This window comes from Ornithodoros turicata, chromosome 1 (assembly GCF_037126465.1).
Source record: "Ornithodoros turicata isolate Travis chromosome 1, ASM3712646v1, whole genome shotgun sequence".
Classification (NCBI taxonomy): Eukaryota; Metazoa; Arthropoda; class Arachnida; order Ixodida; family Argasidae; genus Ornithodoros; species Ornithodoros turicata.
The window spans coordinates 193709848-193737696 of NC_088201.1; the positions used below are offsets into that span (position 1 = coordinate 193709848).

A 27849-nucleotide genomic window follows, 5' to 3' on the forward strand; every position below is an offset into this window, starting at 1 on the left:
CTTGTCTGGGGTATTCGGAAGTTCCAGTGGTATTTGTTCGGACGTTCCTTTATAGTACAAACAGATCACCAACCTCTGCAATACATTAAGAAGAACACGTGTGTGAACTCTAGGGTGACGAGATGGAATTTGTTTTTGCAAGAGTATGAGTTCACTGTGCAATACATCAAGGGCAGCGAGAATGTCGGAGCTGACTTTTTGAGTAGATTATGAGGTTTAAGCTGCAGCAGAGTGTTGCCCAAACATTGGAATATGTTGTGATTGATGGAGCCTTGCCGTCAACAAGGTTCTCCAGTAGAGTGTTGTTTCACTGTTTTTGGTACGGGTTCGTGTGACTTGTTTGGGGCGGATTTTGTGTGACATGATTACCGATGGTGTGTTAGATTGATCGGGTTGTAGCGTGATATTATTGTACAATAGAGATGTTTGGAAAACTGAACTAAGTTGCAAAGTAGATGTTATCTGGTCGCCCTAGAATATGTCGCAGTGCATCATAAGCGTATTTTCGTCACTTAGCATATGGACAGTGACCTGACTTGTTTTTTAGTGTGTGGCCTTTGCGCCGCACCTACCTTCTCCAAAGTGTCAGGGTTCGGGGTGATCTGACCTTGTCCCACGACATGCCCCAAGTACAACACTGCTCTGTTTCCAAACTCACATTTTTTTTGGTTTGAGAGTGAGTTGAGCAGACCTTATTCTCTCAAACACCTGCCGCAATACCATTAGGTGTTCTTCCCACGTATCTGTTGCCACAAGTATGTCATCAATATAGTGCTCGACGTTCGGTATACCCCTGATAACTTCCCTCACAAGTTTGGTAAATACCGCAGCCGCGGTCTTCAGTCCGAAAGGCATGTACTTGAACTGGTATAAGCCGCTTTCCGTTGTAAAGGCCGTCTTTTCTTTAGACGACTCCGACATTGGTATTTGCCAGTACCCTCTGGCTAAATCTAATTTAGAAAAGTAGCGTTTCCTGCCGACTCGGGCTAACATGGCATCCACCCGAGGTATCGGTTCTGCATCAAATACCAAAACATCATTTAGCTTGCGGAAGTCCACACATAACCTATTAGAACCGTCTGGCTTTTTCACCACTACCAGTGGCGCCCGGTATGCAGATTCTGACTTCTCTATAACTCCCACACGTAGCATGAGCTGGACCTCGTTTTCTATCGTTTCTTGCAACGCCTGAGGTATTGGGAACTGCTTTGCCTGTATCGGCCTGTCATCCGATAGCCTGAGGTGGCAGTTAAGCACATTCGTGCGACCCGGAAGGTCTGAAAAAATCTCTTGGAACTCCTTGACCAACGTTTGTGCTTCTACCTTTTCCCCTTCGCCCAAAGTGTCTGCGAATGTCACATCATTGTAAGACTGTCCCGGAACCAACCCCGGAGCAGGGATATCTATCTGCTCCTCAAGAGGTGCTTCTTCAGCTACGGCTGCACACGCAATCTCATCACGAAATACTGTCTCGCCCACGACTGCCGCACATTCAGTCGTGTCACGTGAAATGTAAAGTTTCAGCAAGTTTATGTGGAACACTTTGATACCTTCGCCCATGTGCACCTCATAATTCTGGTCGTTCCGGCGTTTGACCACTGTGTACGGTCCTTTGCACTGCATGGTAAGTTTACTCGGTACCGTAGGTAGTAAAACAAGGACCTTCTGTCCTGGGTGTAGTACACGTACATGTGCCTTTTTGTTGTATGTTCTAGACTGACACAATTTGGCCCTACGGAGCTCTGACTCCGCCCACTTACATGTCTGTTCCAACCTATTCCTTAGGTCCAGAACATATTGGTACACGGGTACTGCCTCTTCCGGTGCTTGGTTTGTCCAAAGTTGCCTGAGGACCGCCAGAGGACCGCGTACAGTTCTCCCGTACAACAGTTCAAAAGGCGAAAACCCTGTACTCGCCTGCGGCACTTCCCTGTACGCAAACAGTGCTGGGGCAATATAACGATCCCAGTGCCGTGGCTGCTCCTGAACCATGCGTCTCAGCATTTGCTTAAGGCTTCCATTGAACCTCTCTACTAAACCATTCCCCATAGGGTGGTATGGGGTTGTATGTAGTTGCCTAACGGACAGCAACCTCGCAATATCCTTCATGAGGTCGCCCGTGAACTGGGACCCCCTGTCGCTCAAGATTTCACGTGGGATGCCCAACCGTGAAAACATCTCTACTAGCGCCTCCGCTATCGTAACCGTCTCTACATTCTTTAGGGCTACCGCCTCTGGGTATCGAGTAGCAAGATCCACCAGCGTCAGTATGTACCTGTTCCCCTGTTGAGATGGTGGATTAATGGGACCCACGATATCTATGGCCACCCGCTGAAACGGGATATGAATCAGAGGCATGTTTCCCAACGGCGCTGTCTGCCATCTGCCCTTCGGCGCGGTACGTTGGCACACATCACAAGAGCGCACGTATCTCCTTACGTCACCTTGCACGCCAGGCCAAAAAAACTCTGACAACACCCGATCAATCGTACGCCTCTGGCCTTAATGCCCTGCCATCAACGAGTCATGCGCTTCGCGCAATACTATCATGCGCAAGGCCGACGGAACTACCAACTGCTCCACGTCTCGCCCGCTTTCCAACCGGCATATCCTATGCAACACGTCCTGTTTTAATTCAAACAGGTAAACATTGCGGCACCTTGGCTTGCTTATCGTTTTCCCTACCTCACTGAACGCTCGCGAGAGTGTGGGATCCGCTCGTTGCATTTGAGCCAACTGCTCTCTGCTCACCTCTTTGTCCATGCACTCCGGTACCTTAAGTGGTGGACGTGATCGGCGAGCCTGCCTGGTCTGGCCCCTTGTAACCACACCAGCCACCCCTTCCGCAGAGGGTTCCCCTCCTTGTGCCGTACTGTCCAACTGTTCAACCTGGGGCGGCTCCGTGATGGTCTTTACGGTCCGCACCCCCGGCACATTGCCTATCATCACATCGAACAAAGGTTGATCAACACAATACGCTGATACTATGCCCTCTAGATATGGAGTATGCAGGTCTATCCGCGCCTCTGGCCAGCTACGTTGCGTGTTGTCGGCCAAGTACACTGTGCAGTTGTCCCCAGTCAACTGCTCCTCCGCGACCAGGCTACGGTGCACCAGCACCATATTACTCCCTGTGTCCCTCAACACCTCGACTTTTCTCCCCCCTAGAAAACCTACGCACGATGGTAGTTCTCCCACAAGCCCGACACCTCCACAGGCCTGAACCATATCCACTACCATCTTGGGCTCTGTATGGGGTTGATCCGATTCCCGTTCCGGGGATTCCTCATTAGTATCTCCCGCACGTGACACACACGCAGCTCGACCCTGCTTATCAATGTCACGCGCCCTTTTCCCACAGTTACGTGCGTGGTGGCCCACGTCACCACATGTCCAACATGAGCCTTTCTCCCGCCGTCTCGGGGACACCCGGCAGTCGGACGCCTTATGTCCTGCCCTACCACACAATACACAGATGGGGGGCTTAACACTCCCACTGCCCTTCGGCGTACTATCCGCTCCATCACTATGGGGGTCTGATGCGTCGGGATCTAAGACACCGTAGATCGCGGAAAAGGGGCGAGTCCCGCGGAAAAGGGGAGAACTGAGTTGTGGACTGGATGGCGCTATTATAGGCGAATGTGAGGTAAGGCAGCAGGGTGTCCCAATTTGTTTGGTCGGACGACACATAAAGGGACAGCATGTCGCCGAGTGTATGGTTGAACCGCTCAGTAAGACCGTTGGTTTGCGGATGGTATGCGGAGGTTAGATTATGGACGACGGAACATGCCTTGAGAATATCTTGAAGGAAGTGAGCAAGAAATGGACGGCCACGATCACTGAGGAGGACTCTAGGAGCGCCGTGGCGGAGCAGGAGGCAGTGGATGAAGAAGTTGGCAATCTCGTCGGAAGAACCTGTTCGAAGCGGAGCGGTCTCGACGTAGCGTGTGAGGTGGTCGATGGCTACGACAACCCACTTGTAGCCAGATGGCGTGGTAGGAAGAGGGCCGAGCAAGTCGATGCCGACGCGATCGAAGGGCGCATGGGGGGGGGGGGGGGGTTGAAGAGGCTCCAGGAGACCGGCTGAGGGGGATGCAGGCGGCTTCCGGCGTTGGCAGGGAAGACAGGAAGAAACGTATTTGTAGACGCTGGAGTACATTCTGGGCCAGAAATAGCGCTTTCGTACACGGTCGTAGGTTTTATAGAATCCCAAGTGACCAGCGGTGGGGTCGTCGTGCAAGCTGTTGAGGATTTGCTGACGGAGCTGCCGAGGCACAGCCAGTAAGAGTCGTTGGCCTTCAGGATCGTAGTTACGCTTGTACAAAGTGGCATCCAGCAGCGTGAAGTTCTTACATTTACGCTGCAATTTGCGGTCAGAGGAAGGGGCTGTGCCGTCGAGGTGGCGAATGATCTCTGTGAAGTCGGGATCGTGAAGTTGGTATTCCCGGAGGAGGGGAAGGTCGACAGGTTGCAGAGAGAGAGCATTGATTGTCGCGTCACTTTCTTTTGCGGAAGGAGTCAAGGCAGGCAAAGGGCAGCGAGATAGTGCGTCAGCATCACGGTGCTTACGCCCGGATTTATACTTCACAGTATAGTCGAACTGTTGGAGACTCAGCACCCAGCGGCCTAAGCGTCCCGACGGGTCCTTGAGAGTAGTCAACCAACATAATGCGTGGTGGTCTGTAAGGATGAGGAAAGGACGTCCATAAAGGTAGGGGCGAAATTTCTTGACAGCCCATACGACGGCAAGGCATTCCTTCTCCGTTGTCGAATAGTTCCTCTCAGGCTGTGAAAGTGTCCGACTGGCGAAGGCGACAGCGGATTCCATAGGAGCATCAGGTGCGCGTTGAGCAAGAACAGCCCCGATGCCCACGCCACTGGCATCTGTATGTAGCTCAGTGAGCGCAGCTGGGTCGAAGTGAGAAAGGATGGGCGTCGACGTCAAAGCTGTTTTAAGACGGGAAAAGGCAGCCGTGTGCTCAGGAGACCAGGAGAACTTGCAATTCTGCCTGAGGAGGCACGTGAGCGGAGCGGCAATATCCGCGAAACCTCTGACGAAACGACGAAAGTAAGAGCAGAGACCTATGAAGCTGCGCAAATCCTTGGGTGTGGTTGGCTGAGGGAATGATGACACAGCCCTGATTTTTTCTGGATCCGGTGCGATGCCTGCCCGAGAGACGACGTGGCCCAGCACCTTAATTCGGTCGTACCCAAGCTTGCATTTTTTGCTGTTAAGTTGTAGGCCAGCCTTTGCGAGGCATTGAAAGATGTCACCGAGTTGCTTGATGTGTTCGGAAAAAGTGGACGCAAAGACGACAATGTCGTCAAGGTAGCAGAGGCAAATTTTCCAGCGAAGGCCGCGGAGCACAGAGTCCATCATGCGTTCAAAAGTGGCTGGGGCGTTGCACAGTCCAAACGGCATGACGTTGAATTCGAACAGGCCGTCCGGAGTAGTGAAGGCAGTCTTTTCCTTGTCGGCCTCGGCCATGGGGATCTGCCAGTAGCCGGACCGCAAGTCTAGAGACGAGAAGTGGCTCGCACCACGAAGGGTATCGAGTGCATCATCGATCCGTGGCATGGGATAGACGTCTTTTCTGGTAATGCGGTTGATACGGCGATAGTCGATGCAAAAGCGGATACTCCCGTCTTTCTTCGTGACTAACACGACTGGAGATGCCCACGGACTGGACGAGGGTCGAATGATTTGCTTCGAGAGCATTTGATCCACTTCTTTTTCAATGACTGCCCTTTCCGAAGCAGAAACTCGGTACGGCCTCTGCCTCAAAGGGGCGGCATCTCCAGTGTCAATGCGATGAGTGGTATGTCGTGCGACCCCGAGTGGTGATGTGCCAATGTCAAAAAGGTAGGAGTAGCGTCTTATCACCGCAAGAAGCTGTTGCCTTTCAGAGGGCTGTAAATGTGGCGCCATCATTGAATGAAAGATAGCATCGTATTGCTGAGAAGCCGGGATCGTCGAAGGGATTGAGGAGTTGTCGGTCGAATTCAGGACAGCAATAAGATGAGGAGCATCGTGGAAGTCACATGTTGCAATGAAAGATCCTGTGGGGAGCAAAACGGGACCCTCCGAGATATTGGTGATCGGGATAACCACTTCCTTGTTTGTTATGGTGCACACACATGAAGGAGCAATCAGGCCTTTGGCAGTGAGTAAGCCATTTTGCGGATGAACAATGATATCTGTCGAGCCGGGCGCGTCCGGGCCGGCGCTGAGGGAAACGAAGACTGTGGAGCGGGACGGGATGCATATGTCACAAAGGACGTGTAGTTTGTGGGGCAGGAGGCTGACGTGCTGATCGTCATAGCAGGGCATACCAGAAAGAGATAATTCTTCGGCAGAACAGTCGATCAGTGCCCCATGGTCTCCGAGAAAGTCCCAACCTAATATGACATCATGCGGGCAGCAAGGAAGAACGACGAACTGAACAGGATACCAGGCTCCTTCGATGACGACACGTGCGGTGCATATGCTGCATATGCCGGTAGGCGAGAGAGTTGTGGCTGCAGCACTCCGAAGTGCAGGTCCATCATATGGAGTTGTCACTTTGCGCAGTTTCTTACAAATCGCATTACTTATTACAGATGTGGTGGCACCAGTGTCGACGAGAGCATGGAGCCTGAGGCCATCAATGACAATGAGGATGAGGTTTCGGGGAGGATTTTGATTCATGACCCGTTTCGCAGTCCGCCCTCCTCGGACCGCGGCTATTGGTTTTCCTCCTGCATCGGTGAGCGACTGCGGTTGCGAGGCGGCGGCCGTGGGTCTCGAAACCGTGGTGACGGGGATCGTGATCGACGACCGTTGGGTGACATTGGACGGTCTCTGTAGCCAGTGCGAAGGGACACGTCAGGCCGGTCATAAAACGTAGGGCGGGTCCGGAGTCCTGAGGCGCTGTATGAACTTGAGGCCCTTGAATCATACTCGAAGTCCCTGCGTCGGCGGCGACAGTCACGGGCAATGTGACCTCGGATGCCGCAGTAGAAACACGTACGCGATTCTCGGCGCGGGGGCAAATACGGCTGCTCTCGACGGAGTACGTAAGGGCTTCTCTGAGGATATAGAGCCGTTACAGGGGCGACGGCTTCGTAGTCCGATGCTGGAGGCGCTGGAACGTTATATGCAGGAACTGTGCGAACCACGTCGGCATATGTGCGATGCATCGGCTGGAGGGGGTGGAACGGGCGTGTGTGAGTCACGTCCGCACTGGTTGGCGCTGTTACAAAGTCCTGCCTGGGCGTTACTGAGACCGCGCAGAGCGCGGCGGACACTTCCTGTTGCACAAGCGCATGCAGACTATCAGGAGAGGGTGAAGACACTTGGCACGTTGAGCTCAGCCGGGCTAGTTCTTCCCTTAGAATCTGTCTAACAAGTGCCCGTACAGCTTCACTATCCGATGTGTCTAAAGTAATGGCTGAAGCAAACGGCAGCGACTGGGAAGGAATTCTCAAATTTTTTGCATCGTGAAGTTGCTGGCATGCAGCAACAACATCCTGAACAGTTGAGGGTGACCTTACTACAAGCAGATGAAATGCATCCGGCGCGATCCCTTTCAGGATGTGCTTGATCTTGGCCTCTTCTGACATCGTCGGATCTGCACGGTTGCACAGGGACAGGATGTCTTCAATGTAAGAAGTAAAGGTCTCGTCGGGCAATTGTGTCCTCTGGGTCAGCCTGTGCTCGGCGTCGGCTTTCCGGAGTCCAGGTCGTCCAAACAAATCAACAGCACGCGAGCGGAATACTGACCAGGAGTTGATTTCCGTTTCATGATTGATAAACCAAGTTTTCGCAAGGTCCGTCAGGTAAAACGTCACATTGGTGAGCTTGCAGCTGTCATCCCAGGCATTAAATTTGCTCACCCTTTCGTAGCCAGCCAACCAGTCGTCAATATCGGACGTACCGGTGCCGGAAAATATGGGCGGGTCTCGTTGACGTGCTGCTGGAGGTTGAGGCGGTCTCGCAGGCGCCGTTTCGGCGTCGCCGGTTGCAACATTGGGGGAAGCCATAGACAAAAGGGAACGTCCGGAGCGCAGCTCCAGCGTACAGGTAGAAAAAGGCAACGGCAATTGGGGAATGCGTAGTCAGGAGAGTCGGGATCTCGAAGTCGCACCTCCACCAAATGTGAGATAGCGAAAGGGCGAGAGAAGAGCCGTTTAATGAGGGCAGGAAGAATGAATGCGGGTGGTTGCAACTCGCGCTAAGATGCAGTGATGATCATGGCGATGATTCTGCCTCACAATATATATACAAATATAAAAATGAGCGAATGCTCCATGGCTGCACGTGAGGCATATGTTTACAATTCAAGCGTGCCACAATCCCAGCTGTGGACGGCCGTTTCGAGCTTTTTGGCTCTCATCGGCACAGCGTAGGGATGTGACACGCTCTTGGGTCGGCACAAACACTGTGTCTTTGCAAGACATCAATGTTCCAGGGTGTTAGCAACACCTCTGGAGACCGCAGTGCAAAGCCAGAAAGTACAGATACAAATATAAAAATGAGCGAATACTCCATAGCTGCACGTGAGGCATATGTTTACAATTCAAGCGTGCCACGAGCGTGTTACAATCCTGCCACAATATACTGCCACAATCCTGCCACAATATAAAAATGAGCATTCGCTCATTTTTATATTTGTATCTGTACTTTCTGGCATTGCACTGCGGTCTCCAGAGGTGTTGCTAACACCCTGGAACATTGATGTCTTGCAAAGACACAGTGTTTGTGCCGACCCAAGAGCGTGTCACATCCCTACGCTGTGCCGATGAGAGCCAAAAAGCTCGTCGTGTAACATTTGGAAAATTGCAAGAACGGGCTATTTTACGTACTCTTAAATGAAGGAATCTTGCTGTGTGCACTTTGCCATGCTTTCCAAGACAATAAAAGTTTCTTCAGCTAGTATTTACTTGTGTCGCTTAAAAAATAGCAACGTAGCTTTACGTAGTTGGTGTGACTGTTGACCCTTGTGAGAGCTCTCCAGGGTCGTCCGTACATCTAGCTCACTTTAATTGGAGGCGACACCGTCCTCCCGATCTGGTTTCCTATATTCAATGACGGCAATTCGACATTGCATGATGAACTACTGGCAATGGGAACGAGACAGAGAAAAGGACCTCTCCCGAAGGTTATCTCCCTACCTCGCCCTCCTTCCTACAGTGTCCAGAAATGTTAACGCTAAACTAGCTACGCTAGAGACAATATAATAATATTGTGAGAGCAAGCACCGTCAAATGGCCATTGATGGGCTGGAGAGCTCGCGTGCATTCACACGCGACTCGGAAGGCTGAGTTCAGGGCCGTGTTAACCCGCTGGGTCTCGCAGCACTCGTGTACTGCTGCGGCTCCTGCGCATGCCTGAATGAGGCGAGTTCTTCCAGTTTCCGGGACACCGGACTTCCCTCGGCCTTCCTTATTTTCCTTTCGACATCTTCCCTCTGTTTCTGACCCATATTCACAATAGCCGAAGAAGCCGGAAATTTTCGAAAATGTTTTACTTATATCGACTACAATCGTGCCTCGTTAATATGGACAACTGAAATTATGGACGATTTTTCTAAGGATCAAACTTTTTCGATGCATTTTCGTCACGGTAATGTGGAAACTCGCTTTTAAGACAATAGACAGTCCAGTAGGATACAAGTACAAATCATATGTAATGCATGCATTTTCGTCTCATTATGTACGGTAAATAAGCTCTTCAAACAACATTCCGCCATTTATCGGTTATTAGATAAGCTCTCTCCTGAAACCTTCCAGAGGCAGGGCAACCGAGTAGCTCAGTTCGCTTTCTTGACCATGTTTGAATTGCTTTTCTTCCTTTTTTCTTTTTTGATTCCGTCGTTTATGTTCTTCCCTGACGAATTATTCACAACGCCGATGTGATTCAATTTCCACAACTTCCGCAGTGAGTTGGCCATATCGTCGTTAGAGGTGCACTCGGCTCTGAGTACGCAGGTCACAGCATTCAACGTTGCACATTCAGTACCAGATGTTGAGGTGGGACTTTGAAATGTCTATCCCATTTTGTTTTAACTGCGATAAGGCATTCGTTATGTCTGCAACGCAAAATCTTTCCCGTTACAATTTCTACAGCTGATCTCCTCCAGAAGCAGATTAATTCCTTGCATGTCCTGAACGTTGGGGAACAATAAGTCATCGGCGCCCTCTAGTTTTGATATTCTGCGCGATGTCAATGTCAGTGGGCGCCCAGAGTACATCCCTGCATACAGGGTGTCCCAGAAAACGTGTCATTGAATTATAATAAAAAAACTACGCCATCTAGAATCATGCGGTCAAGAGCATTTGTTCTTATTAGGTTTTTTCCACCTCCTAATGTAAATGTCATGTACTACAAGTTTAATTATGTAAATATTTGCGAACTGAACTCGGAAATTTGCCAAGTAAAAGTCACTTTTTTACCCCACCAATATGAAGAGCGTGCCGAATTCAGTCAAATTCATGATAATTGACAGTGGTATTTACGAGCTATCCCTTCGGAAAAAATAGCCGAATATCATGCTTTTCGGAGCACCGGACCATAGCGCGCGACGACTTTTTGAGCGCATCGCTCGCAGTGAGACCAAAGGAGGTTCCGAAGCCAGCCCACAGAGTGATAGTAGAAAAAGTGACAGTTCCTAAAATTGGGAGAGGGAAAGCATTATCCCAGCGAAAGTCGGACGTGATAAGCCGTGCCTGTTTTATCTCTTTCTGCGATGTCGGGGAGGGCTGGGTTTCCAACCTCCTTTCGTCGGACTGACAAGGATTGCGCTGAAAAATTCATCGTGCGCTATTCTGTGCGACCTCCGTAGAGCCTCATGTTCGGCTATTTTTTCCGATGGGATAGCTCCTGAATACCCCTGTCAATTTACATTAATTTGACTAAATTTGAAACGCTCTTCACATTGGTTGGGTAAAAAAGTGACCTTTACTAGGCAAATTTCCGACTTAAGCTCTCAAAAATTTACATAAGTACACGACATTCACATGAGGAGGTGGCAAAAACCCAGTAAGAACAAATGCCATTGACTCTAGGTGGGTTTGTTTTTTTCTTATAATTCAATGACACGTTTTCTAGGACACCCTGTATATCAGGAACAACACCTGCTTCAAAGGGGTATTCTGGCGGTGAAAACTGGTTTTGTATGTGGCATTTCACTACGTCACATCGCTTGGGATTCAAACTCGACATGCATCCAAAAGTGTTGAGCGTGAGGACTACGTTGTCGCTCCCTTGAAGACTTCACTGTTCGGTCAAGTGTTTCCTTATGAAAGTCTCTTGGCTACCTTCGTCGATTATTTCACGAACGTAGATGTACTTGCCGTTGGCTGTCACCCAGTACCTAAAAGCAAGTAGGGGTACCTGAGAACTGTTCCTGTTTAGTCCGTCCGGGACCAACACGTTTGTGGCCTTGTTTGTTTCGGTGCTCACCATGCGCTTGCTCTCGGGCCTCCACGATGGGTCACGCACTGCCGATGCACGCCAACCTCTACAACGGGAACACTAATTTTCCTCTTGGGACCTGGCGTTGTGGCCTTTTTGTGTACAACGACAGCATGGCTTACCACCGACTAGCTTCTTTTTTCTGTCATCTAGTACCGTAATTTCACGCGTGTAAGCCGCACCGCAGATAAGCCGCAGGATGGGTTCTTAGGAACATTTTGAAAATTTTCTGGCAGATAAGCCGCACTCGCACATAAGCCGCGGGCAATACGCGACGACTGATTTGCGTGACAAAGGAGACCATAGAGGAGGCCATAAACCCTGTGGTCCATACTCCAGGGTCAACATAGTGTGCAACAAACGAAGTCAGGTCTATAGAGTTCTAGCAATTTCGGATTCTGCGCTTTTTGGGTGTTTTTCATGGATAGATGGTCAGTGGTCTTCCAGAAGACGTGAATCACTGTCACCACTTTCGTTAAAGCTGCTTGGGGGAATGCACCAGGAAGATCAATCTACTCGAATGTGGACCCGCCCCTGTTACGCACTGCTGGTGCATCGGCAGGGCAGTGCTGTTCCAGAAACATTGTCAGCCCTTTCGTTAAAACTGCCATATGGGGAAAATACCAGAAAAAAATAGTAATCAGATTAGCCGCACCGGTGGATAAGCCGCGGAGCGCCCGTGAGAAAAAAATCACGCATAAGCCGCGGCTAATACGCGTGAAATTACGCGTGAAATTATTGGCCTTCGACGGTTATTGACGGAGAAATTATGTGCCCTACCCAGTTTGCAGTCGAGTGAGAAATGCTGCCACAAATGCAATAGACGGTTGGAATAGGAAGACGATTCAAGCTGCTCACATTTCTTTGTTTTCCACGGTGCTTGCCCTGTCTGCTAGCACTCCGGTCGGTGAGTCGACTATTCTCGCGGTTCTCAACTTGGACTTGAAGGAACTTTTTTTATTTATTTATTTCATGTACCCTACAATTCCACATGAGTGGCACTACGTAGGGGAGAGGAGAACATAACAGTACATACGAATGAACATCTTTTCAAGGTATAAGATTACAACAGCATTTAACGCAACAGAAATTATTGCACTCTTTTCAAGAAGATGTCATTGGAGGCCGAATGAATTAAGTCACGAGGGAGGCTGTTTCTTTCGGGAATAGTTTTAACAAAAAAAAATAGTTTTGAAAAATTCTTGATCTGAAACGGTAAGGCTTAATCTTGTGTTCGTGATCTAGGTGTTTAGAAATAAAACTAGGAGGAAACAAGTAATTACCAGAAGGAATACCAGAAAGATCGAAATAAATATCACGGAGGAATTTCAACCGAGCTTGCTTTCTCCGAGACTCCATAGACACCCATCCCAGCATGGATTTTAAATACGCAGATCGAAAGTAAGGTGAATATGAATTTGTCACAAACCTTGCTGCTTGACTTTGAATTTTTACAAGTTTTTTGTTTACAACCATTCTCGTGCGGATCCCAAACCGTGCTAGAGTATTCCAAAATAGGTCGAACATGCGATTTACAGACTATCTCCTTAATGTCCCTGGGAGCCCCTTTAAAATTTCTTCTAAAGAGCCAAGTGTGCTGCTAGCTTTTTAAATGATCATGTCAATGTGTTTTTCCCATTTAAGACTTCTGTGAATTTTGACACCTAGATATTTATATTCGTCAACCGTTTCGAGAATAGTATTACACAATGTATAGTTTCAAACTTAGATGCTACTAGAAAACGACATAGCCTTACATTTGCCCGCATTCAGTTTCATACCCCAGTCTTTGTACTATAATTCTACTTTACTTAAATCCCATTGGAAAATATTAACATAATGAACCGTGTCTATGGCCTGATAAATTACACAGTCATCTGCAAATAACCTTATGGAAGAACCAATAACTCCGACAAGATCGTTTATACAAATTAAAAATAAAAGAGGACCTAGGACGCATCATTGCGGAACACCCGACGTAACAACAGTCGAAGGCGAATTCACTCCGTTAATAACTGCAGATTGACTCCGGCATTCAAAATGATCGGTAAGCCAGTTCAAAACTTTTGGGTCTAAGCTTAAGGAAGACAGTTTAAACAACAATAAATTATGATCTACTGTGTCGAACGCTTTCCTAAAATCAATAAATACACAATCAGTGCGAATTTGTTTGTCAAAGTTATAAGCCAGGTCGTGATAAAAGCAGGTTAGCTGAGAAGTGCATGAATACTTACTACGAAAATCGTGCTGGGCCGTCGAAAGAAAATCATTGTGTGACAAATGGCTCATGATATTTGAATGTATCATATGCTCCAATATCTTGCCAGAAATATTCAGCATACAGACTGGACGGTAATTCTCTTTGTCGCCAGATTTGAAAATTGGCACAACATTAGCGGATTTCCAGTCTGATGGAATCCTACCAGATTCAAGCGAGCGTGAGAAAAGCATTAATAAATAATCAACAACAGCATGAGAGCATTTTTTAAAGACAATCGGGGAAATCCCGTCAGGTCCGCTACTCTTCTTAACATTCAATTTGCAAAGTTGACTAAAAATACCGTTTTTCGACAGGGTTACAGGTGGCATCGGCTCCACAATGTGTACGTTGTACTGAGGGTGCGAAGCTACACCAGGGGAGCAAACCACAGACTGAAAATAGTCACTTAAGGTACAAGCCTTAGCAAGATCGTTATCGATAAGATCGTGAGGCGTTTTAATGGCAGGAATGGCCAAGGGCACCTTTTTTCATTGATTTTATGTACTTCCACAATAGCTTTGACTTGCCCCCGAATTTGACTTAACTCTTTCAAAATATGTCGGCTTCTCTTTACGAATCGCGTTACGAATACATTTAGATAACGTTTTTATCTTCTCATAGTTCAAAGCACTGCCGTCCTTTTTGAACGCGGAGAAGGCTGCCGATTTCCGCCTGTCAACGTTTTTATATTCCTCGTAAAATAGGGTTTATTGCATTTGCGCTTGTGCTTAATTTTCCGTGTCGGTAAATATCCCTGAACAAGGCTGGTCAGCACATCTCAAAAATGCTTCCACAGAAAGTCAACACATTGGGATTTGCTTAATATTTCTAAATCAGTGTAATTAGCTACCAGATTCCTAGAAATAGCCTTAAAATCAGCCCTGCTATACAAGAAAAGTTTTCTCTGATGCTGATTTGGTACTACCCTAGAGTGAGTCTCAACACTAGCAGTCACACATTCGTGATCCGAGAGGCCCGGGAAGACAGAAACATCACTAATAATTTCCTCACAGTTACACAGTAGTAAATATAAAATGTTGGAGCCGCGTGTCGGAAGATGAACAAATTGGTGCAAAGAATGCATAGATAGCATCTCATCAAAAACTCGGTAAGCAGGTGAATTATACAATCTCTCATATCCGATAGTACGCCACTTGAAATGTGGCAAGTTAAAATCACCGAATGTTAACACAATATGATCGGAGATAAAAGATACTTGTTCGCACAAATTTCTCAAACATTCTTCGCCTGCGGACGGTAGAAAGAACACAGTGCAATGGATTTCCCTTTCGACAAGAGACGACACCATATAGACTCACATTTGTCAAAATTACTCTGAATTTCCTCAGCGTGCACATAACTGCGTACACAAATAAATACACCACCGCCATGACTGTTTCTATCCTTTAGAAATGCCGTATAGTTAGGAGGGAACATTTCGAAATCTCTCACGTAATCATCAAGCCAGGATTCACATCCCATAATTATATCAGGATTAAGCGTAGATAAAAGCGTGCAGAAATCATCAACTTTATTTTTTACGCTTCTGGCATTCAGACACAAAAGCGACAAATCACATGTCTTTCCAGTGACATTCCGAGGAAACTATATTGAGGGTGGTCCGTTATTCGTTCGATTGTTGCCAGTGGCAAACCGCGGCCGAGGTCGTTTTGCCTGTATCCACATTACAGTTTTGTGTGACACCAGAACAAAATGAAGTATGAGCTGTAACCGGTCGCCTACATGCATTTAAACTGTCCCACTCAAATGTCCTCCGTTAACAATCAACTTGTTATATACCAAACGTACAGAGCTGCCTTGCTTCCGTTCATCCTTTGCAGACTCCCATAATTTGTTTCCGGATACCTCTTGTTCGATCGCAGAAATCCTCAGATACAGAAAATACAGTGCCCCTCAATTTTGCCCCTCAATGGCTTTGAATGAGTGTGCCTAGAGGACCGTTGCATTGGTAAGCCCATAACAGTGGCACGAAACACAAAACCTGCAAAACAGGAAGAAGGTTAGCCATGCCAACTCGATGATTGCCGTGCTTCCCTCTAAAGAAATCCGCAGGATGACGGTCATTTAAGGGCCATAGTGATAGGCTGCCCCTGACGGAACTTCAGTATGCGCTGTTGGTAGAAAACTGCTATTATCGACTGGGATACAGACGCTGAGGTTGGCTTAACATCCGTGACAATTCCGTCTTCGACTGAGGTCGTGACGCTTCTGACACGAGACTGGTTAGTTTGGCAATGGAAGTCTACGACGATGTCAGACGGAAGTGACTACAACACGGCCTCTGACAACATCGCAGAGTAATACCCTTGTTACACTAGCGCTTTCAACCACGGTTGAGTCGACCGCGGTCGAACTCAACCGTGGTTGAGAGTTTTACACTGCAGCGCCAAACGTGGTTGACTGCACAACCACGGTTGAGCTTCGACTGAGCTCCTCAACCACGGTCGGGTCCACTGAAAAGCAAGATGGCGGACTCCACTTCAGTTACTGTAGTGTCGTCGGAAGCAATAAGTGAGCTGCCGTGCAGTAAAAAACACTTCGTTTGGTCAGATGCCATGACAATGCACTTGATAAACCCCTGTGAAGACAGTGTAGCCTTATTGGGGACCAAAGAGGCCAGAAAAGAAACGCCGCCGATTACGACCGCGTCGAGACCGCTACTGCGGTCTTCATCGGGAAGCAAGTGCGAGTTAAGATAGAAAACATGACGACGGAATATAGGAAACGCAGTTCGTAGTAGTTCAGTTCTTGTTTCTGCTTGCTTGTTGTGTATGTCATACCTACTTACGCCTATTTTATCCAGCTACCACAACATGCTTTTAGATGATTCCGTGCGATCAGTGGCGTTTTCGTCGCATTCCTGCGAGCGCGTATGATGTACATGCTGTCTAGTGTCCTTTTCGATGTTTCATACTATTTGGCACAACTTATGACATGTCATTCTTCAATTTTCAGCTTCACCTATGAAACTACACCTATGAAAACTACAGCCACATTGCACGGTTTCGCACTGCTACAAAACGACTACTTCAGAAACAATGAAGCCATGATTGGTGAGCATAACCACAGCTGCAATCTGAATCTGTATGCTGATATGATGTGTGGAACTCTGCATCTGACTGATCTGCTTCAGGATGATGAGGGGATATGGAAATGGGGTGTTGTACGTCTTCGTGGCTGGAATATGTGTTGCAGTTAGTATATCACTGCTTGTTCTGAACTCATGTGAACCAAGCATGTGCTTAAAACATGTAATAGTTTGTAAAAGCATTATTAAGCGGTAAAAAATAAAAGAGCAACAATTGTGAAGTCAATAAATGATAATATGGATAAGCATTTACTAAGCTGGAAATGAGGGCCAGTGCTGGCAAAGCTGCGTGTAATCATACGCATATTACTACTTAGCATAGCAAGGCAACTAGTGGGTGGGGATCCATAGTCAGGAGATTCACGCGCAACAAGAAAAGACAATAACGGTAGCTTGTGCGTATCGTATGTCATTTGTTGTGCATGTTGTTTAGCCCTTGTGTATGTGCATGTGATGCACTATAACCATGCTATGTTAGAAGTAGTCCCGATAAACTTCGAAGGAGGGACAAAACAAAGAAAAGAGTTGCAAGCAACTGCACAGGAAACATCGAAGCATCTTCCTCAGTAATGTGTCGTCTCACTGCATGCTTCACACATACTTGTGTATCTTCAAGGTTCCAATTGTACACGAACAGCCAGATGCAAACCATTGCTGCAGCATCCCAGCAAGAAGAACAAACAACTGAGCAACAAGAGACAAGTTTGGAACCTGCACAGACCTCGCAGAAAAAGTAGCGCAAAAACGAGACTGCGATGATGCAGGTTCTAGAGCTCTAAAAAGCTGTGGAAATGAGAGCTACAAAAGCTGAAAAAAGAACGAAGGTTTCAAAGAAAAGTACTGAGGCTGCAGGAAGGAGTTACAGAATGCAACAAGAAATGCTTCGATAAGCAAATTAAAATGGTGCAAGCGAGATGGTGTACTGTGGAAAAAACTAACATTTCCTTCAGTTTGAGGAACACGCAGTTCATATTGTGTGTTCCTCAAACTCAAGGAAATGTTTCCTCCTTCAAAGAAATGTTTCATTCGATGCAGGCGTATTTTCAATCATCGCCACCACAACAATTTTCTTTTTTTCCATAACAGAGAAAGCTGGCATGGTTTGTTTCTTAGCTCTATAACAGTGCATTGTCCTTGCAAAGCCTCATTAAATGTATATGTGTAATCTATTATGTCGGCGATTCTCGCTTTTGTTAATTAAGCTGAAAAACGGTCATTGCGTGAAAAAAAAAAAACTTACAACAACAAACCATAGGCGTATTACAGTAGTTATAAAATCTACATATAAGGAAGCATTACAGTAAAATTATTCACTTTAGAGGAATGTACTTGCCCGCAATAAATATGCTGCCATAGTCTTGTAAAATGTTGTTTGATTGATTGAGATTTTAAAAAATGTGGAGGCGTTCCGGTCAGCTACTGCAGAGCTCGTGAATAGCAAACAGTAGAAAAACCAACCTCAAGATGATTGTTGTGTTCTTGTGGTTATGTTACGAACGGAGTTTCATCAAAACTGCGCGCGTTCGGGCGCCATGTTTATTTCGCAACTCACGATGATCAGGGCGGGTACATAGTTGCCAACGGGTTGCATAACTGTAGCCGCAGATGGAACAATAGGATACTACACTATCCTCCTTGTGGGAGAGATTCTAGGGGAGTCAACATCCTTTGGTACGAAGGCACTGAGTGGTACAGCATGGTGGTTTCACTTTACGTAGTAAAGTCAGTGAGGTGCACTGGGGGTCTTCGTTCTCGTGTGGGGTACCGTCTCTCAGGGCAGCATTGGCTTTGAGGTCCCACTGAGTCGCTGTCTGCGTCCTTGCTGTTCGTTACAGGTGGTCGAGATAACAGATCCTCTGTGTCCAGTGTCGAACAATCTGGAGCTTGTGATATTCCAGTAGCATCTTTGAAAAAGCTCGCGTTGCGAACTATCGTTCGCTTATTGTTTGATGCCGTGACCTGCGATCCTTTGATGTTGGTGATTGTATAGGAAACCTGAAAATTCCTGGAAAATTCCATTTGCATGCACATCGCGAGACAAAGACGCATACGCTGCGTTCGTTGAACGAGGTTTCCAGAATTGGAAGAAAGCTGTTCAACGATTGGGAAGTCATGAGAAGCCAACGCTTCATCGTGAAGCTTCCACGGCGCTCAGAAGTGCAAGCACAGGAGCTAACGTAGCGACTGTGCTCTGTGAACCGAAGCTCAGCCAAATGAATCAAAGTCGTCAAGCTCTGCTCGCTGTACAGTTCGTTCCAAGCGAACAGTACTGTCGTCTGTTCGCTTTCTGGCATGTCATGGGCCACTTCGTAGTGTCACTTCGCGGTCACAATGTGGACCAAGGTAACTTGAGGCAGCTTCTTTTATTGCGGGAAGCGGATGTGCCAGGTCTCGGGGCGACGCTCAACAAAAGTAGGTGTAAGTGGAATTCGCCGGACTTGCAAAATGAGAGGCTTGAACTCATTACCCACAGCATACTCCGTTCCGTAATCAGAGAAGTGCGGGACGCGTTGTTTTGCGCGGTGATTGCTGCGGAGACCTCTGATATTAGCACTTAGGAGCAGATATCCTTTTGCCTCACGTACGTCAAAGATGGCCTTGAAGTGGAAGAAGTCTTTATTGGATTTTACGTGACGGCTGATACGAGTGCACGCACCCTCTTCTCAATGGTGAAAGACGTGTTGTGTCGACTGAATCTTCAAATTGAGAATTGCGGATGACAGTGCTGCGACGGGGCTGCAAATGTGTCCGGCAAAAGCGGTGGACTTCCAGCCCTAGTTCTGGATATTGAACCAAGAGTGATGTATGTACACTGCCTTGTGCACACTCTCAACATAGTATTGCAAGACGTGTGTAAGCAAATTGATGTGTGTCGCGACTTTGTCACTTTGTTCGCCGACTTGGTAAATTTTGTAAAAACACCTCCAAGGCGCCTCAGCTGCTTCGAACAGCTCCAGAAGGAAGGAACACCGGCCCTCAGACAATTCTGTAAAGCCCGGTGGACGCTGAAGGCATCCTCACTGCGGTCAGTGTCAAGTAACTACTCTGAGTCGGTGCAATTCCTTCTCGCTTTGTCATCGGAGGAAAAGAATTACACACACACACACACACACACACACACACACACACACACACACACACACACACACACACACACACACACACACACACACACACACACACACACACACACACACACACACACACACACACACACACACACACACGCACGCACGCACGCACGCACGCACGCACGCACGCACGCACGCACGCACACGCACACACACACGCACACACATTGGATGGTGATGGGGTGGGCGATTCACCGCCGCTGAGGCGGTACACTGCCCTATTTCGCGTTGGGGGAGGATGAAGGGATGATGATGGGGCTTTCAAAGAGCCGTCGCCAGACCAGTGGAGCACAAGTACTCCGCCAGAAGACGAAGGCCCTGCGCCTGGTGGGCAGTGTTCGACCACGGACCGAGGAACTTCGCTAGGTTGAACGGCCGCTTGTCAATGCGTTGCATAGAGAGTTCCATTAGGGCACGCTCATGGTGGTATTGCCCACAAGCCAGGATGACGTGGCTGAGGTCGCAGTTCACCCCACAAGTGAGGCAGAGGGAAGACGAGGTGGAGCCGAGACGGTGTTGAAAGGCAGGTGTAAAGGCAACGTTGAGCCTCATGCGGTGGAAGAGAGCAGTTAAGGGGCGCGGTAGTCGCTGAGGAAGGACGAGAGAAAGCGTGGGATCTACATCAGAGAGAAGGGAGTGAGCTATGTCGTATTCCCACTGAGCCTGCATCTTGGGACCGGTGAGAGTCGAGAGGAGGTGTCTTCGGTCGCCCGACGACATCATTATCAGGGAAAAAGCTGCGTGCTGATGGGCGTTCAATGCGGCTCTGTCTGCTTCTTCGTTGCCGCTGATACCGACATGTCCGGGGATCCACTGCAATACTACAGTGTGCTCTACAATGGTCGCCTTCTTATAAGCTTGCAGGATGTCCAAGACAACAGGACCGAGGAGTCCACGTATGCGAAGTTGGCCACACACTGGAGCGCGGCTCTTGAGTCTGTAAAGACTACCCAGGACTGAGCTGGACTGGCTGATATTTTTTGCATAGCAAATAGAATGGCGTAAAGCTCGGCACACGTAGACGATGTTCTGTGAGAAAGGCGGTGACCACAGGAGACTGACTGAGATGGAATGACAAATGCCGAGGACGATCCACCCCGAGTAGATGACCCGTCAGTGAAAACTGACGTTGACGCCGTGTAGTTGTCGTTCATCATGCCCAGGGTAAGCTGTTTGGCGACACACGGGGCTGTATCCCTTTTCCTTCCATGCAGGCCAGGAACAGTTAGGGAGGTGAGTGGGCTTGACAGAGACCATGGAGGGGCACTGGGAGCCACTGTCTTCACTACGAAACGCGGGACGCTAGGCTTCAACTGAGTCATCACTGAGCGGACCTTGCAGTGCTTGCGCCTCAAGATCTTCGATAGGAGCGGGTGCAGCCGATGATGGGACACAGGACACAGGAGCAAAAGCCAGTGGCTATGCAAAAGCGCTCAGAAAATTCGATTCATATTTCATGCTCGGGCTGATGATCCCGGTATTTGAGAGATTGGAGAGCGCAAATTCTGCTCTGCAAAAGAACAGCTTGCAGTTTGGGCATACAGAGCAAATAGTGAAGACCGCTAGAGAATATGTTGCTGAACTCCGCGACAAATTCCCGGGCTTTTAGAGCATGGTGAAAGCCACGGCTGAGGAGCTCAAAACTGGGAGCCCCAGCCTACCGATAAGCCAGAGACAAGCCCCACGTCGTTACGACAAAGGATCTCATGCATTTAAATCAACGGAAGCCTATTATCGGCAGAGGTTCTACATGGTAATTGACACGGTTCCTGCGTCTCGGTGCACTCGGTTTCACCAAGGTCGAAAAGTTCTTAATGGGAAAAACTGACAGCGGTTATCTGTGCGAATTCTATAAAGGAGATATTGAGCGCACGTCGTCTTCAGCTTCATCGAGATATGCTGCTGGACATTGCAAACCAGCATTCCGTAAGCCTTGCTTCATTTCAGCGTTTCAGGACATAAAAGAGCTGCTCTCAGGAAAAGAAAGTGAACCACTCTGGACGATACTTCCAGAAGTTGTTCAACTTCTTCGATTTGTATTGACCATACCTGTGACGTCCTGCACATCAGAAAAGTCCTTCTCGTGCCTACGGCGGCTGAAAACTTACTTGCGTTCCACAATTGGACAAGCCCGGTTAAACGATATTACCTTGCTCCATTGCCACAAAGAGTTAGCTCGTGAACGCTGCACGCTATCTACTAGCTGAACGCTGTAGCAAACGAGTTCATCAAACGAACAGCTCATAAAGAAAACACGTTTCAATTTGTTGGCTAGAAGAATGCTATTTTTTCACGGCTTCTAAAGCCATGTGTTCGTTCTCTGAAGCCCGTGTCTGTTTCCCGTACCATCCAATGTGCTGGTACGCACCTGTCATCATGTACCAGCCGAGAATTTGACAACCAAATAATAAATATTACACGTTGCACATGGTCGTCACTTCGTTTCCAGCTCGGGCACCGCTGGACTCCTCCCGTCCCCTCTCGTGTGCCAAACTCGCCCCCCCCTCCACCCGGTAAAATTGGCCTGCTACGCTTATGGTGAAACATCTATATCGTGGCCAGACTTCCGTTTTTATGTACCCACACATTTAATTCACCCGGAAAGCCGTTCCGTTCCCATAAATTTCCGCTGAATTTGGGAAGCAGCAATTTCGGCGCTTTTACTCCAGTGTGCCGTTGAAATAACACTGCACCGGAACTTTGCGGTTCTTTGATCAGTCAGTTGTCACTGAGATAACTTCGAGTTCATGTTTGCCATGATTTCCGTGACTCTGTCCTCATACTCAATTACCGTGTTGTACTCATAGTCGTCATCAGGCACAATGGGATCTATTGCCGCGTCAGGGTTTGAAGTTCATTATGACTTCAGGATTTTTGTTAGCTGGGCCGTATAGCAGCACGCTCCGCCTTCAGTCGGTACATAGTTCGTCGGTTTGTCGTTCCAGACACAGTGACGGTAGACGCTGTAGATGTGTTCCCGGGTTTCGGCACAAAAAGATGATGTAGTAAAATCCATAACCGACTACACTAGATGTAACCTACAGTTGAGACCACCTGCATTCAAGTAAGCCAGCCGTGTCGATTTGGAACACATAGCCAGTGAACAAATATATTTGTTTCGGACTCGAGAAATCCAGACCTCTGTTTGCTTGAAAGGGACGCCAATAAAAACGACCCTGTTTTCTTCCAATCTAACTCAGGGCTTCGTGATCCTTCCATTTCGGAACTCACGGTATCGTATTTAAATTTCACGGTACCATGTTTTGCCGATCAAACTTGCAACCAAAAATATATAATTTCTATAGGCTCCGTAGCCCCGCTTTTGTGTGAAATTTGTTACATGTTCGGGACAGGGCCATGGAAGTTTGGTAAACTAGTAACGTATGTAGATGATATTATCGTTGTGGCAGGCGATTCAAACACAGCTATGCAAACCTTAAATGTTGCTATCGCTTCTTCCCTGAACTAGTTTTCACACATGAACCCCACAGGCAAGGAACTGAGAGTTCTCGATACCACCTTCTGTATGTACCTAGGCCAGTGTTGAAGGTACGGGTGAAGTGATGCTCAGTCCCTTCTCAATATAAATCAACATAAATGGCATCAAGTATAAGCAAAATCAGCATTAAAGACAGCTAAAAAAATCTTGCTATCATTAGGTCGTCCCTTGCATTTCCTAACAATGTCTGATGTTTCCTGGAGGGCAATAAGCTAAAAAGCGCGCTTTAAATCCGGTTCCTGAACCGCGAAAGTGATTAGATGTGGGTCGATAATTCCTTTCTACCATGGCGGAGTCACTTAGGGAAGTTTGCTGCGATGTTTGGCTCTACTGGATTGCCTACACACACTTTCTAGTCCAGATCACACATAATTTTTTTATACCTATACTATGTACGGAAACCGGCCTCGGTGGCTCAGTTGGTAGCGTGTTCGCCTTCTGATCCCGAGATCGCGGGTTCGAACCCGGCCGAGGACGCCAGCAACTTGGTGGCGGGGTACAAGTTGCTTAGACACGCCGTCTTCCGCGAGGGACGTTAAATATGGGGTGCCGTGTGATGAGCTTTCATCGCACGTTAAAGAACCCTCAGGTGGGCAAAAGCAATCCACAGACCGACCGCTGTGGCGTCGCTCATGATCTCAGTTGTCTCGCGACGTAAACACCCAATTATTAATTACTATGTACGGAGGGTGTAATCAGGGTGAGATGGTTTAAGGGTGTTTTACCTCATTGTAAAGTGTTTAACGTTTTCGTGGAAAAGAATGACGTGTACACTGAGTCTTAATTTTGCCTCATACCAAAACAAACAATAAACACAAACGTCATCGTGATGGCAACTTGATACACCAAGCGATTCCTCACTTCAGTGTTTTTGGTGTATATACTTAGGTTTAAACTTAGACACTTCGCTCTTGATTTTGACTGGAATTCGAGCAGGCTATTCAATTTCCACATGTCTCGTAACACAAGCAATGTATATATTATTATTTTTTCTCTTAGAAAGGAAGTGCCGTTCTTTGTGAGCTTTGGTTCGTCTTCCCAATTATGTCATGTTTCAAATTCATCTCTAAATATGTCAGAACGTATATTAGTCCAATATTGCCACCACTTTGGAATTCCCATGTGGAAAGAACACGATACATTACATGCTCATGTTACGCATATACTTTGGCTGATACGTACGATACACGCACTCTGTAAACAATGGTGCACACGTTACGTGGTTGCTTAGGGGTGGCGATTTACACGAAAAATGAAGTTGAATCAGTTATGGTATCATCCAATTATCCAATTACACCCTAAAAGGTGTTTGAATTTTAAGAGTCAGGCTAAGAAGCTGCACACTCGCTACACTAGGCGTTACACCTTTCCTGAGGTTATGTGGGTGTGTCGTAACTCACACCGCTTTAAGTGTAAAAGTTTGAAGGTGTTGCGAAATACACCCTAAGAGGTATTTTGTTACACCTGAAACCGTTTACAAGTAAAGCGGAGTGCGATCTACGACACCCGCCTTACACACAAAAGGGTGTAAAAGTTTAGCGTGCACAAAAGACCTCTCTGTAGGGTTGGCAACGCGCGGATGTTCATCCCGTTTTGCATTACGCCTGCTGTGTCATTTTATTTTTAGATGCGCCATACATTGGGCAAACTTAGCTGTGCATAAATAAGAGATTGTGTAACCATAAGATTGCAATTACATAACTAATGTGTCGATAACGTCTGGCATACGAAACCATGTGCTCAGTTGCGTCGACTGTGCGGCCCGGTATACGGATGCCAGTCCATTGTTATCACGCGATTCAACTCGCATTCTGGTGGAAACTGTTTTACTATGTCACGTCCATGCTGTATTTAGTCAGCCCCTAGTCATCGTCTCCCCTGCCCCCTGGTGTTTGCTTGCTGCCTCCGTTCCTTAAATCAGTGTGTACTTGTTATCAGGTGTACAAGAGGCAGAAACAGAATCGCGAAATACACTTGACACACATCTTCACGAAGGATTTCTGGGTGCCCTTGTAGCAAGGCATGGGAAGTGGAGCCGTTTTATAAAGACGCAAACAGACTCTTCCCTATTTCCTCATTTTTTTCTAAAGTGTCTGTAGGAGCAATAACACACACGAAATGCGAAGAATGAGTGAGACTTAACTTACTTCAGCTGCAAACCGAATATTCTTCCTGAGCGTGGAGTGTCTGTACAGTGTCTCATCCGGTTTCTTTTCCCGTGCTACATAATACTTGACCAGTGTCATCATTTCTTCGAAATTCTTCGTAAGATAGTCTCTGTTGATGACTTGACAGAGCGCCTGGACGAATAAAGAACCACCAACTGAACCCGGAGACGAAAGATAACCTGCAAGGTATAACACATATTGTTATCATTGCACAGCAACCTTTTTGTGACGCGTTGATATACTGGGGCGTTCACAATCACCAGCCATCATCACTATTCATTGATCATCACTATTCACGAGTCAAGAAAAGTACAAAAATTTGATCGCGCACAATACTGTAGGAAGTAACTCGGACTCCCTCCTTCGGAATTATGGGATTTGGACGGCTTTGCAAGGTGTTTTCTAGATAGTTTCTTGGAGCGTCAGAAGTGCAAGTAAAAGAAAAAGAGAGGATATTAGGATATGAAAAAATGCGGCCATGCAACAAAACTTGAAAGACGGATATTATACCAAGACAAAAAGTGCTGAAAGTTATCAGTGACATTATTCGGGAGTATGGAGCTGGAGGGATATGTGAGAAAGCGGGTGTGTCAATGTTACATAGAAACAACGATGGGAGAGGGTGAAGGAAAACTGTGCAAGTGAAGTGCTTCTAAGATAGTCTTTTAAGGTCTTGATTACGTCATAAGATGTGTGGTTGCATATTTTAGAATAAGACAAGACCTGTGGATGTGTCTCTCAGTATTGGAAGGTGAAACTAGCGAGAGCGTTAAAGTTTTCCACAGGAGGCTCGAAACGCCTAGTACGAACGCTACAGGGTAGCTAGAATGTGCCGAAACGGAAATCCTCGCTGTGTAAAGTGCTTATTTTAAGGGAAGTTTTCTCTACTTCGTTCGCTCGCTCTTCAATTTACTTTTCACCAGCAGTGTAGAAGATAGCATAAGAAATACCTGTCGAGGTACTCTCGAAGATAAAGAAATCAGCATGTGAAGGCACACTTGTAGTCTTGCTCGGACCGTCAGCAAAGTCAAATTTGCCTCCCTGTTTCCCGCCACGTAAAGTCTGGAAAGTAAGGTAATACGTAGGTAAGCGAAATCCAACCATTGAGGCATTAATGCTGTCATAATTCTTCTCTTTCATTTTTATACGGCTATGAATAGCGTTGTGTAAAATCGCACATTCAGGAACATTTGGGTGTGGTGGTAAGTCGCCCATCTATAAATAAATAAAAGGGTACTTAGTTAGGCCGAATGTAATGAGCCTCGAGTATGCCGGTTGACATGGTACGCCAGACTCAACCAACAGCACTAGCAATAGATTTATCGGTTGTCAAGACATATCTGATTTTTCCATCACCTCCGATTTCTACAACGGCTTATTTTACGGTACGATGAACGTGTATGGGCTGAAATACCTTGTGGTATTGTAAGGAGCACGTTAGTTTGTAACCGTTGTTTTCTCGACCTCTTCGGGAGTAGTACAGAGTAGTAGGGAGTAGCTCTCTCGAAATAAAGTTGTCGTTGTTGTTATTTTCTCGATGTTTCGATATGCACGCATAGCTTCTTCGTTTAAATGGAGCAATGAGGCGACATGGCTCGAAACCTGTTTCATTTGCCTACCATGCAGGACCGATCCTGCAATGCATGCAAATGTTTTATAACTGCACAATCGAAGCCGTGTGTCCGGCGCAAGGTTGACAACACCCCTAGATACATTTCTAATAGATTAAATTGTAATAGATCACCCCTTTTTGCTTCCCCTATCTCTTGGTTGTTCCACTTTAATTCCTTCATAACTGTGTTTGCAACGTGGCCTTCTGAACTTTTATCTGCTCTCTCTCTCTGTCTGTCTGTCTGTCTGTCTGTGTGTGTGTGTGTGTGTGTGTGTGTGTGTGTGTGTGTGTGTGTGTGTGTGTGTTTTGAAAACTTTGTACAGATGGGCGCCGAAAAAGATACAGAGTACAAGCAACGAAGGAACTTTCGAAGCCCCATAATGATGAAAAAGAATGACTACTTTGATTACATTAAAATTATATGGGAGATACTAGAAATAGATTTACAGTACAGTTAGTGGTCGACGTATCGGCAGTCAGCGATGCCCTCAAAAGGACTAAACTTGAAAATAGGTGACAAGTGTTTATATACAAGGGGACGGGGGAAGGGAAGATGTGAACAGTAGACGTAGAGCGGCTTTGGTGATGTTCCAGGAGCATCGTTCCTGGTCGTCC

The 27849-nt window shown here is 47.2% G+C and overlaps 1 protein-coding gene across 3 annotated transcripts in view; it reads right to left on the reverse strand.

Moving 5' to 3' along the window:
* LOC135378912 (atlastin-2-like) overlaps positions 1-27849 on the reverse strand; it is a 277503-nt gene that overhangs the window by 107848 nt on the left and 141806 nt on the right. For 2 of the 3 annotated variants that reach the window (XM_064612076.1, XM_064612075.1), the window contains 2 exons: positions 26573-26684; positions 25602-25801 (listed from right to left, as the gene is read on the reverse strand). In XM_064612076.1, coding sequence (XP_064468146.1) covers positions 25602-25801; positions 26573-26684 — 312 coding nt within the window. Of the gene's footprint in view, positions 1-2751; positions 3537-25601; positions 25802-26572; positions 26685-27849 lie in introns of those variants that run through there. The other variant, XM_064612077.1, reaches the window with a different exon arrangement.